We start from the raw sequence: 12,371 nt of genomic DNA, 5'->3' as shown, positions 1-12,371 counted from the left end.
ATCATACAGGATATTCCACCTATAAGACAGGTTTCATATGTCAGCTGTGCTTTAGATTGTAATGTGTGTTTGTTTCTAAACTTGTAATCGCAGAAGCCACAGAGTTGTCTTTCATTTTTAAACGTGTTCAATTATAGATGCAGTGTTTTATACTGGTCTTGAATATTTCCTGTCCTTGAAATTAACTTCTTGAAACCTTGTATAAAATTGAATAGAATAAGGGCAAGCCTCACGTTAAAGATTTGACTGGTGTGATAGTTCCACAGTTCTGATGTACAAAATTGGACCTAAAGGCTTCTTCTTGTTTATTATTAATTAAAGAGCAAACCCAGGTATGTAACTTCTCCATTATGAACGTCATCTTATTCTCTTGAACTACTTGACCAGTGTGATTTCTGTGCTGTAACACAATCTAAATATTTACGTCTCTTGAAGTCTGTCTGGATTCCTCATGGTGCCTTTCTGAAAATGGCAGTTGCGGTCTTTATAGAGATGTCAGGAAATACTACGATGATGGTTAGCAATGCGTCTAAAATTGCAGTTAATCAAGTAAGACTCCTTTCAATCCACTCACTAGAACCTGTTTGAAATGCCATGAAACGCTTGGAAAGAACTACACAGCCAAACAAGATTCTGTGGTTGCTTAATTTCAATAGCAAGTCTGTCTTCCTTAAAAAACATCCCAAGCCGTTGTCATATAAAATGGAGTCAAGCTAAACCTTCTCAGAAGTGTCTTGAGCTATAAAGCAGTTACAGCAAATTCATACTTTCTACAGTTATTTATTGATGGAGGAATGGATACATTGTGTGGAAAGGTTTCAATATTTCTGCTCACCTTGAAAGCTAATAGTGTTATTTGATTACCAATCTAAACTATTGCATTGTTAAGTTGATAAATAATCCCCCCTTTTTAAAGCATAGCTGTGTTGTTGCAGTGTGATGCTCTACCGGGGAGGTGTAGAGTCTTGCGTAAACTTAATTTGTCATTATTTTCTAGGAACCACACCTTAGGGCTGTTTTGTAGGTGAGATGTGAGTACCGACTCTGAAATGCCAGGAGCAAGGATTCCTGAGCAGATCGTTCCATCGTGTCGCCCGAGCCAGATATCATCCGAATATTGATTCAGATTGAGTGCCTGCGCTAAGGGCAAGGGGTTAGCTGCAGGCTGCGTTCATGATTGTGTAGCTGGGGATTAGCAGGTGCTGACCCACTTGACTCTTGAAGATCAATCTCAGCTGTTGCTCCTGAAAGCCACGGCAGCAGGAGCGCACGGTTGGGCCGGTGGCGGCTTCTGATTGAACCAGTGCGCTGTGAGGAGAGATTCCTATATCGCGATCTAATCTAATGTAAAATTGTATTGTGCTGCATGACAAGATGAGCTCTAGACAGCCCTAATGGAATGAATATGAACCCATCGCATGCTGTGGGATTTCCCCCGTGTTGTGGGTTGATTGGGTTCCCCCGTCAGGGACGGTTTGGTTGTCTTTTGAGAGGATGGTGTTGCAACAAAGCTATTCACGGATATAGCAGGTCGTTTATTGTTCTGACACAGAAATGGGATCTTTCAGAAGAGTCTGATGTACAGCAAGACTGCAGTCCTCTTTCTTTGCCAGTAGATTTTTTTTAGCTTTTCTATGTGCTGCACATCTTTGCTCTCAGTCCAGCCATGTTTCCAAGTGTCTGTCAACACATGCTATTTGTAGACCACTCTTGCACAAGTGGTCTACAGAGGGATCATAAGCAATCAAAATGGCAAACAAGAAAAACAATACAAATATTAATATTAAACCCAGGAAAAGCAAAGGTGTATGCATGGATTTCTAAATAATGCAGGACACACATTATTTATACATGTAGTGAATTAGATGCACACAATGCTCTTTGAATTTGTCTTTTCTCGATCACAGTGGTACCCAGGGAAAGCCTTTTCATTTAGTTTTTCCTGCTTATCCCGTGTTCATTCCTCTCCTTATTACAAAGAAGAAAAGCTGCGACTGTGCAGCAAACCACAAACTGTGTCAATAGCGAAGGAGTCTGATTCATAAACTCAAGGAGGGCCCTGTGGCATCTGCAATTTATGGATGTTATTATTATTATTTTTTTTATGGTGTTGTTGAGGGGAACAAAGACAAATTCTGGCACGAGCTCCTCCTCCCCGAACCAACAGGCGGTTTGATCATTAAAGAGTTGGGAGTGAAGAGAGAGATGTTGCTGTCCTGGGTGGTGTGATTGACAGCAGCACAGTGGAGCGTGCGTTGTAGACCTCACGATACAACTTCAACTGGAAGCTCCCCAACTAATTAGCCTGTTTCGACTCCCTGCTCTCTGCTTGGGCTCCTTCCTGCCTTGTTCTTCAATATGTGAGACTGTACTGTCGAATAAAGGCAGTAAAACTGAAGCAATATTGGTGCAGAGTAAAGAAAAACGCGTTCCTCTCCTTGGGTTGAGGAAGACGAGGCTAAGATTGAGGTGGAAGGTGGGCCGAGGTCAGCTGGTACAGAGCGGTCCTTCCTCTAAGCTCAGTAGCGGCGCGAACGCAGAACATTAATAAGCCAACTGCACCCCTTGTGAGACGAGGGATGAATTATTTATTAATAAGATTAGTGTTGGCTCTGCAGCGTCTTGCAGCACCTACACGCATTGGGGCTCATTTAGTTTACATTTGTATAAAAAAAAAAAAAAAAAAAAAATACAAATCGGTTCAATGCCAGTAGACGTTTGCCGAAACCAAACAAAGGAACCTCGCCGTCAGTGTGTTTTCCCTCCCATTATGTAAAGGAAGGCAAGGATGACTATAGCAACTGTATGTTTTTCCTGGCGTATTGTCTATGCTATATTAAGAACATAGCCCCCGCACCCCCTGCAGTGGTCTCTACACGTTAATGTTTATTTTTAGTCTGCTAAGCAACCCTGGTATCCTCCTTGGGACGCCCACGGGACCCAGGCAGGTGGTGGCAGACTGAGCGAATCCGACCACCTGTCTCCCTGCAGAGGGGTCCAGCTCTGGTTGACTGTAGCTGTGAACAATGTCTTCCAGTCCCTAAAGCCATAGCATACCAACCACCACAGCTAAGCGTCTGATTTCTCTGCTCGAGTGTCCTCCCCCTGTCAATCGGACAGGACAACTTTTAGACTTCTGTCAAAGGAGCCACGAGAATCGAATCCAGGACCTTACTTTTTGGTTTTTCTTTCAAGACGGGTTGTAAATTCTGAAGAAGGGTGTGAGGGAAGAGGGGATTGTACAAAGAAAATAAAACCTAAAGCCCTTTATCCTGGGGGTGGTTAGATTGACAGTGACGTTCTCTTTTGCCGCCCCGGCCGATAAAGATCGAGAACGCATTCCTTGTGAAGTCGGGCTGTTTGATTTGCTGTTGGGAATCCCGTGTGATACCAGTGCGGCGAGACTCTCTCCTGCAGACTGTTAATGAACAGTCGAAGGCATTAGTGTGAGTGACTGTAGATCCGCTCTAAATCTCGAACTGACAACGGGGAATCCAGGTGAAGCGCAACGAGGTCATGCATATTCATGGGTTTTCACAGTCTTGGAAGGAGCAGAGCAATAGGCATGAAGAATGCACATTCACTCGTTGGATAATGATCAGAAAATACATTTAAATAAAAATAGTTCAAGCAGATCAAGTATTACAAGGCACAAAAAATCCTGAACTGAAAGTCATTTTTCAACAACCCTTCTCCCTCCTCCTCTACTTTAGCCGCACAGTGACGAAGCAAGCCGAGTGCGTCTGAAGGAAAGAGGCCAAGATGTCCTGGTGCTTCAGAGGGTGTCGTCAGAGAGGCCGGCCCCCCCGGCATCAGCGGGAGGCGGGAGGGAGGAGGAGAAGGACAGGAGGTAAGCCTTGCTCGCTCGTGCGCTCTCTGTCTCTGTCTCTCTCTCTCTCTCTCTCTCTCTCTCTCTCTCTGTATCTCTCACACACACACACACACACACCCACTGACTGCAGCACACACAGCAACCAGAGGCTGTCAGTGTGCAGAGAGCCTGAGCGGGATCTGGCTACAGCAGCCGCCGCCACCGCCTGCGAGAGGGGGGTCTTCCTCTAGCATGCAGGGAAATCCAGGCAGCAGCGCCACTAGCAGCCACCGCAGCAGCAGGAGAGACCAGCATCATGGGCAGCTCCCGGCTCGGGGCGTTGGACCTGTGCAAGTCAGTGCCGGCCGCCCTGGTCGAGGAAGAGGAGGACGAGGAGGGGTCGGAGCACAGCGACAGCAGCAGCAGCCGGGGCGGGGGGACGGCCCTGCCGACATTTGACGTGCCTTACTTCCGATACATTGATGAGGAGGGCGAGGAGGAGGAGGAGACGGAGGAGGAGGAGGAGGAGGAGGAGGAGGAAGAGTGGAGCAGCAGTCGCTCCCTCTCCTCCACCGAGGAAGACTCACCCGACTCGTCCGTTGTGTCTGACAGGTACGTGGTGGTCTCCGGCACCCCCGAGAAGATCCTGGAGCACCTGCTGAGCGACCTGCGCTTGGACGAGAGCCAGGGACCCCCGAGCAAGGAGACGGGTGAGTTCCCACGCCGAGACGCTCTCCTCGCCCTTGTCTGGGAGTCAAAACTTCTCCCAGCCACCCGGTGAATCTGCTGGTAGACGGTGTGCTCATGTTGTCATGGTAAAGAAATGCCAACTTTCAGAGGGTATGAGGTTGCACTGCGGTGTTTTGCTGGCAAGGACAGTTTGGAGCACCTGCTGTTTTAACACTTGCAGACCTATACTCGTGATCAATAAATAAATATCTATGAGGAAAATGTATGTGCTAAAGGTGGGATGTTTATTAGTTATTGAAGGCCTTGTGTTAACTTTCCAACTCTCTCGAAGAACTGATAGACCAGTCGGAGATGGAGGTAGAGGGAATGTAGTGCAGTCTTTTGTTTTAATCAAGGTTTCTCGCTGAGCCGAGGAAACCAACATGTCCAAAATATTGAAACCTGTAACACGTTGTACATAATGGGGGCTGAAAACCAAATGAAGCGTGTAATCGCAAACGCAATCACCTTGTGATAGAATAGCCGAGCGACGGCAAAGTGACAGCAGTGCTGCAATGTCAAGGCGCCGGGTGTTTGTTCCCTCTGTTGTCGGGTGCATTTCATAACCATACAGTCGCACACTGCCAGGCTGGTACCTTTCTCCTGGAGGCTCTGGGCTGAGGAAACATGAAATGTCATCCGTGAAATTGTGTGTTTTGTTGCAGTTTATTTTACAAGTGGGGCATGTTTTATTTATGGCCACCGGTCTTGCACTTTCGCTGTCAAATCGCTGAAAATCTGTCTGCAGATGTTAACTCTGAACGGATTCCCTGCAAATGGAATTTCACTTTGTCTTGAGAGGCTGTTTATAACAATGTGCAGTGGAAATGGCACAGGGATAAAGGGTTGTGTCTCCTAGTGATTCTTTTTGGGTGCTTGTCTGAAATAAATTAATATTTATATTCCCTTAGCATAGCTGCACAGGATGGCTTTTAGTGGCACAGAAGTGGGAACAGATGCACCACAACCTGGTTCCTTCACAATCAGTTCTCATTCTCCCCACACAATGTGCCCGTGAATATTCATTTAGGAGTGGCATATTGATTTGAGCTTTGCATCAGGTTCAATTCGATATTATGTGAAGGATGCATCTGGAAACTTTAAAGTTTGAAACGTTATGCTTTGGGAGGGAGCTGGGAGGATTGTAGTGAAGGCAGAGGCTTTGGGTAACATTGTTATATTAGTTTGTTCCAGGCACGGTGGATTCCTGTGCAGAACGTCTCATTATAGCATGTGTCTGCTATTTAAATCCTGTAGCCCTTCGCAGTACTGCAGCCCTGGGCCTTATCAATCTAATTAGGCATTTTCTTTCTGATAAATCCTGTGGTGCACATGTGGTATTGTGTACAAAAAGTCTGATTATAACATGCATCCGCAACCCACACAGGGAAGCATCACCCTTGAATTATTCATAGTTCCCAAGTAACACAGGAAGGCTTAAATAAATAAAGGTGTAAATGAATGAGAGTGAGTGTTTTGTACCTTTAACAAGTGCTGTTTCTACAAGGAAGCAAACATGCTGAATGTGAGGTGATTGCAAACAAAAGGCTTTGTAGTCTGTGTTTTCCCGGTGGTCTCCTGACGGACCCTCTGGATTGCTCAAGAATCCAGCTCCGCTCAGCGATAGGTAGAGAGCTACAGGAGATGTGTTTCAGGGCAGGGGATGGAGGGGGCTTTATTTATGCACATAAGAAGACCACCAAGCAGGTTAACCATCAGCCCTGTCTTCACATGGTGTGAATGTTTGCTTTTGGTCTTTAGCTCATGCACAGACGTTGATTTTGCGAATTTCAAGAAGTGTCACAATATGTACTAAGCCTTTTGTTTTTTCCTTCACTTAAAGAATGCGTTAAACGGTTGACTGCTCAACTTGTTGTGCACCATTGTTTCATTCATGCCCCAGGGATTGCTTTCAAGACCTGAGTGCTTGAATAAATAAGGAACCAACAAATTGTTAAAAAAAAAAAAAAAAAAAGTCAGAGAAAACATTTTCTATCAAAGCTACATAACATGGTTACATCAATAAGAATAATTAAGAAAAAGCTTAATTAGATTCAGAGATGCAGTACATATAGTTAGGAGAGTCCGGTCATATCTGATGTGCCATTATTAGTGTCTATGCCTTAACTCAGTGGGCTTTGTATTTTACAATTCCCTAGTTGAAAGTAAATCATGATGATGGCGTCTGAGTAAGCTATTCTAAGTCCAGCAGTTGTGTAGTCGGGCTCTGATTTAATTCAGGCTCCTGTCAAAACCGAGGTTGGGTGAAAGTCTGCTCTTAGAGAATGTCATCCAGAGTGACGTCATACAGCCATGACAAGAGGAGCTGGACTCGGCTCACGATGACCACGATGTCATGTATTTGTGTCCGACCAATAATATGTATTTTAGTAATAACTATTACATATCATCACAGTCCTTATCTGTCTTACATGCTCTGCAGACATCACTGATTTTGAACATTGACTTGCCTTGGGTAGGGTGAGGTCATGAGCTGTAAATGGAAATTAGGTTTAGAAACTGGTGATTAATTAGTGAAATTTTTGCCAACACACAGTATTGCAGCATTTAGTAAACATCCAGAGAAAGAAGTCAATTACAGCGACTATGTCTGGGGAATAGAAACCAAATGGGGGGGGGTGAAAAGAGATGTTCAATTGAATATGTCAATAGCGTGTTCTGGAGGATTTCGGTCACGACGGAGCAGTGCAGTTTATCAGTCACAGCAGACATGACTGTTTACTCTTTCCCAAAGCCCAAGGCCCGCTTGCGAGGTCTGTATTGATCCCCAGCAGAAATGGAAACGCACGTTTTCAAGAATGTCTGCAATTACTCCGCTCATTTAAAGCACATTTGTACGGCGTGCTCACAGAAATGCATGAGGTTCACGTGTGACTGAAGTTGGCCTTGGTCTGTTTTTCCATCCGGCATCACATTTCAAGATCCTAGTTTGTTCTTGGCTTTGCACTGTAAATAATAATGAGCGGAATAACAGTCAGATAATAGCTGGAGCTGTTCTTGTAGGACTGGATACAAAAAAGAAATAATGAATGGAAAGGGAGGCGAACAGAAATCCCTTTTTATGTTGAGATCCCCGCGTGTGATAATTGCTGCCAATCTCTGTGGCCCGTGGTCCATAAAAGTGGGAGGTCCCGGACATTCAGATCAGCAGAAAGATGGAGAAAGTTGTCCTTTCGTTATTTATGGCCACATTAACTGCTGATTAGAGCAGGGGGGCTAACGCACGCCGTCTCCCTGGGCCATAAATGTTATTAATACTGATCATTTGAACGTTAAACACCCTCTAAATCTCGTCGTCTCTCTCCCTCTGTGGTGGAGCTGTAATGTAATGTTTTTCAGCAAGTCCCTACATGAGTACTTTCAGAAGAGGAATATCTTTGGTTTATTTATGTCTGGATTGCTTACATTCATGATAAATACCAATGACTTCTATGAGATGCTAGTGGGGGTGGATTTTTCAAATTCCAGGTCTAGAAAACTTCAATAGGTGGCAACAGCTGTAATAGGCTATATTTTTTCATTCTAAGCCCAGGCAGAAATATACGGATGATCCAGATTGCCTCTAAAAGGGGCAATTGTCTGGATTTGTGTTTTAATGGGAGTTTGAGGGATTTGTAAGAGCACGAGATTTCATATTAATTAATCAATTCAGGACCCATTAGTCGGGGCTCAGGTCCAGGATATATTGAAGATTCAAGGAATGGACATGTCAGGGCTTCATCTCTGTGTCGACCGTGCTTATTTCAGTGTCCAAGGCCCTCGAGACACAGGGTTTGCAGTTTTCATCCCATCTCTGCTCTAAGCAGGTAACTAAACGAATTAATTATTCACTTAACGGAATCAATGTAGCTCTTTTTCCCAGGGCAGAAACAGAGTACATAAAAAATAAGATTCTTAATTCTAGCATCTTCAGTGCGTTACCAACTGGCGAACGAACTGCTGCGGGCCTGGAAAGGCAATGTTTACTGTCTGCTGCAGAGGGGGACACCGGTATGTTCATTCCTGCAGCGCTCTGTGGGATTTGGGCTCTGGGAATGAAGCGTGTTCTCCTTAAAGCACAGTGTTAATTGCTCAGGTTGTGGACTTGGTATCCTTTTAGGCTGACCAGCACTTCTTGGCGAACTCCTTGACATTTTTTTGCAATTTTGCTGTTGCCCAATATATCACTACTGACTGACACAGCCTTTCAGACACACTAATATCTGTTTTAATCCTCATAGCAGCACAAGGAAGGCTTGGCCAGTTACTGTTGGTAATACGGAGTGAACCAGTTTCAATTCGGACTCGATTGAATCAAAAGCTTTCTGTTTCTGAGATGCATGCGAGCTGAGATCCAGTGGGAAAGACTGGAAAGACGGGTTTACAGTTCTGTGCCAGGCAAAGTCATTCACGACGAAGGGGAGCGCTCGGGTTTGTTGATTGAGTCCTTTGTGTTTGTGTGTGTTCTTTACAGCACGCCTGGAGGCAAACAGCCAGACGCACAGCTCTCTATAATTTGACGGATCTCAAGCAGGCTCCCGGGAGTGTTTTGCATTTTCCATTTTCGTAATAAAAGGATAAGTCTGTGTGATAAATAGAGCACTGTTTTGCCAGTGACTCACAGGGCACCTTTAGCCATTAGGACACTGTCTGGAGTGTCTCCGGAAAACAGATGGACATTGACAGTTTAAGACCCAAACAATAAAGATACTTACAATGAAACTGAAGGACGTGGAATCGCACTGTCTGCACAAACTCATTGATGTCATCATGAAGCAATCAGATTTATTTTAAATGAAATCCTAATTAAATATCTTATCTCCAGAGAACAGCATTAGGATTTTACATTTGCTTAAGAAAACCCTCAACTTTTAAAGTGAATAAACCAGAAGAGTCTATTGATTTTATACCTGAAGTATCAGGCAGTATTGTGGTTGGATTTTTATCCATGTAGCAATCAAATGCACAGTGTTTTATTTTATTGATATACATATTACTTGATTTATTTTATTTAGAATTGCTTTCATCATGTATTCAGGCATTTTCCACTGTGAAACAATGTAACTTAAAAGGAGTTATTAAAGATTCTATTTTGCAATATTTGCTGATAAAGACACCTCTATCACACAGCTGTTATCTGTAACTGGCATAATGCATGTCCTCCAGTACCATAATTATTATGTTTCAGGCCCATTAGCTTTAACTGGGGAGCACGCTTCATCCTATAGGGCAAAAACGACAAACTGTATTGCTGATGCGGTGAACTGCTTAGAATAACTTAATTAATGGAAGCAGTTAATTTTGTGCCACAAGCATTTTCTACAAGCAACGACCAGAATTTGATTTACATCCGAACGGTGGAACAATAGACGTGGAAATTAGTGTGGAGAATCTCTGTTTTACATGGATTCGCATTGGCAAGAAAGCATTAGTTCTGGTAAATAACATTAAACTGGTAGCCGGCAGCAGGTTTATGCACCATGTTTGGAAGATTTGGAAAAGGACTGTGCTGGATTCCACCCGTTTTTGTAAAGCTTGACACACGACAGGAACCAAGAAGCAAGAATCCTCTCCATCTTCCAGAAAAAGACCCACTGCACGTTTTATTCCAGGAGCGATTTGCTTTAAATGTAAAAATCCTTATGGAATGTTGCATGCAGTTGGCACACATTGTAATTACAATAATTATTCTGGAATTTATTATTTGAATTGACTGTTAAAGCCTTCAATGTTCTTTCCGTGTTACTTGCTAATTTCATAATATTGTTGGATTTCTTCCCCTTCTTTGCCTGCTCAGGTCTACAAGACAACAGCTACAGTGGGGGGAAAAAGTATTTGATCCCCTGCTGATTTTGTACGTTTGCCCACTGACAAAGAAATGATCAGTCTGTAATTTTAATGGTAGGTGTATTTTAACCGTGAGAGACAGAATAACAACAAAAAAATCCAGAAAAACGCATTTCAAAAAAGTTATACATTGATTTGCATGTTAATGAGGGAAATAAGTATTTGACCCCTTCGACTTAGTACTTGGTGGCAAAACCCTTGTTGGCAATCACAGAGGTCAGACGTTTCTTGTAGTTGGCCACCAGGTTTGCACACATCTCAGGAGGGATTTTGTCCCACTCCTCCTTGCAGATCCTCTCCAAGTCATTACGGTTTCGAGGCTGACGTTTGGCAACTCGAACCTTCAGCTCCCTCCACAGATTTTCTATGGGATTAAGGTCTGGAGACTGGCTAGGCCACTCCAGGACCTTAATGTGCTTCTTCTTGAGCCACTCCTTTGTTGCCTTGGCTGTGTGTTTTGGGTCATTGTCATGCTGGAATACCCATCCACGACCCATTTTCAATGCCCTGGCTAAGGGAAGGAGGTTCTCACCCAAGATTTGATGGCACATGGCCCCCCGTCCATCGTCCCTTTGATGCGGTGCAGTTGTCTTGTCCCCTTAGCAGAAAAACACACCCAAAGCATAATGTTTCCACCTCCATGTTTGACGGTGGGGATGGTGTTCTTGGGGTCATTCCTCCTTCCTCCAAACACGGCAAGTTGAGTTGATGCCAAAGAGCTCGATTTTGGTCTCATCTGAGCACAACACTTTCACCCAGTTCTCCTCTGAATCATTCAGATGTTCATTGGCAAACTTCAGACGGGCCTGTACATGTGCTTTCTTGAGCAGGGGGACCTTGCGGGTGCTGCAGGATTCCAGTCCTTCACGGCATATTGTTACCAATTGTTTTCTTGGTGACTATGGTCCCAGCTGCCTTGAGATCATTAACAAGATCCTCCCGTGTAGTTCTGGGCTGATTCCTCACCGTTCTCATGATCATTGAAACTCCACGAGGTGAGATCTTGCATGGAGCCCCAGACCGAGGGAGACTGACCGTTATTTTGTGTTTCTTCCATTTGCGAATAATCGCACCAACTGTTGTCACCTTCTGACCAAGCTGCTTGGCGATGGTCTTGTAGCCCATTCCAGCCTTGTGTAGGTCTACAATCTTGTCCCTGACATCCTTGGACAGCTCTTTGGTCTTGGCCATGGTGGAGAGTTTGGAATCTGATTGATTGCTTCTGTGGACAGGTGTCTTTTATACAGGTAATGAGCTGAGATAAAGTGAGAAAATCACATATAAAAGACACCTGGGAGCCCGAAATCTTGCTGACTGATAGGGGATCAAATTCTTATTTCCCTCATTAACATGCAAATCAATTTATTTTTTTGTTGTTATTCTGTCTGTCACTGTTAAAATACACCTACCATTAAAATTATAGACTGATCATTTCTTTGTCAGTGGGCAAACGTACAAAATCAGCAGGGGATCAAATCGTTTTTTACCTCACTGTATGCATGTGAAGTCATACCTTTGTGTGTATCAGTGGAAGCTGGGCAAACTATTCCAGCTGTCGATTCTGCAGTGGCTCCAAACGCTGTTGAATAGGATGAAATATTAAAACATTCACTCTAGAGAAAGACAGCACCTTCTTCAAAGACACAACACAGAATAAATAACTGCACTTCATTAACTCGGTTACACCCATCCAGGCAAACAGGAACATTGTAGCACATTTTGTAAGTAAAGATTTAAATGTTGCCTTTATAACCCCATAGCTGCTGATTTCCATAGATTTCCAGGGTAATAGAATTTGAATAGAATTTAAATACCTCATTCTTATTGGGATTAAATCTCACCTTTGAGAAAGTGATGGACAATCGGTATGGAAGATGTGAGAAAACAACGCATGGTCACTTGATGTTCAAGGTTTATGATCCCCTTCTTTTACATTTGATAAAAATTATAGAAAGCAAAGGGGAAACCTATGAAATGGCCAAAA

The 12,371-nt window shown here is 43.8% G+C and overlaps 1 protein-coding gene across 1 annotated transcript in view; it reads left to right on the top strand.

Moving 5' to 3' along the window:
• The window catches only part of rapgef5a (Rap guanine nucleotide exchange factor (GEF) 5a), a 63,194-nt gene that overhangs the window by 28,996 nt on the left and 21,827 nt on the right, over positions 1 to 12,371 (top strand). The window contains exons 10-11 of the mRNA XM_066715574.1: positions 3,714 to 3,850; positions 4,424 to 4,521. Of these exons, the coding sequence (XP_066571671.1) occupies positions 3,714 to 3,850; positions 4,424 to 4,521 (235 nt within the window). The remainder of the gene's footprint in view (positions 1 to 3,713; positions 3,851 to 4,423; positions 4,522 to 12,371) is intronic.

Source organism: Amia ocellicauda, chromosome 10, assembly GCF_036373705.1.
Source record: "Amia ocellicauda isolate fAmiCal2 chromosome 10, fAmiCal2.hap1, whole genome shotgun sequence".
In the NCBI taxonomy this organism is placed as follows: domain Eukaryota; kingdom Metazoa; phylum Chordata; class Actinopteri; order Amiiformes; family Amiidae; genus Amia; species Amia ocellicauda.
This window is presented reverse-complemented; position numbering and strand designations above follow the sequence as displayed.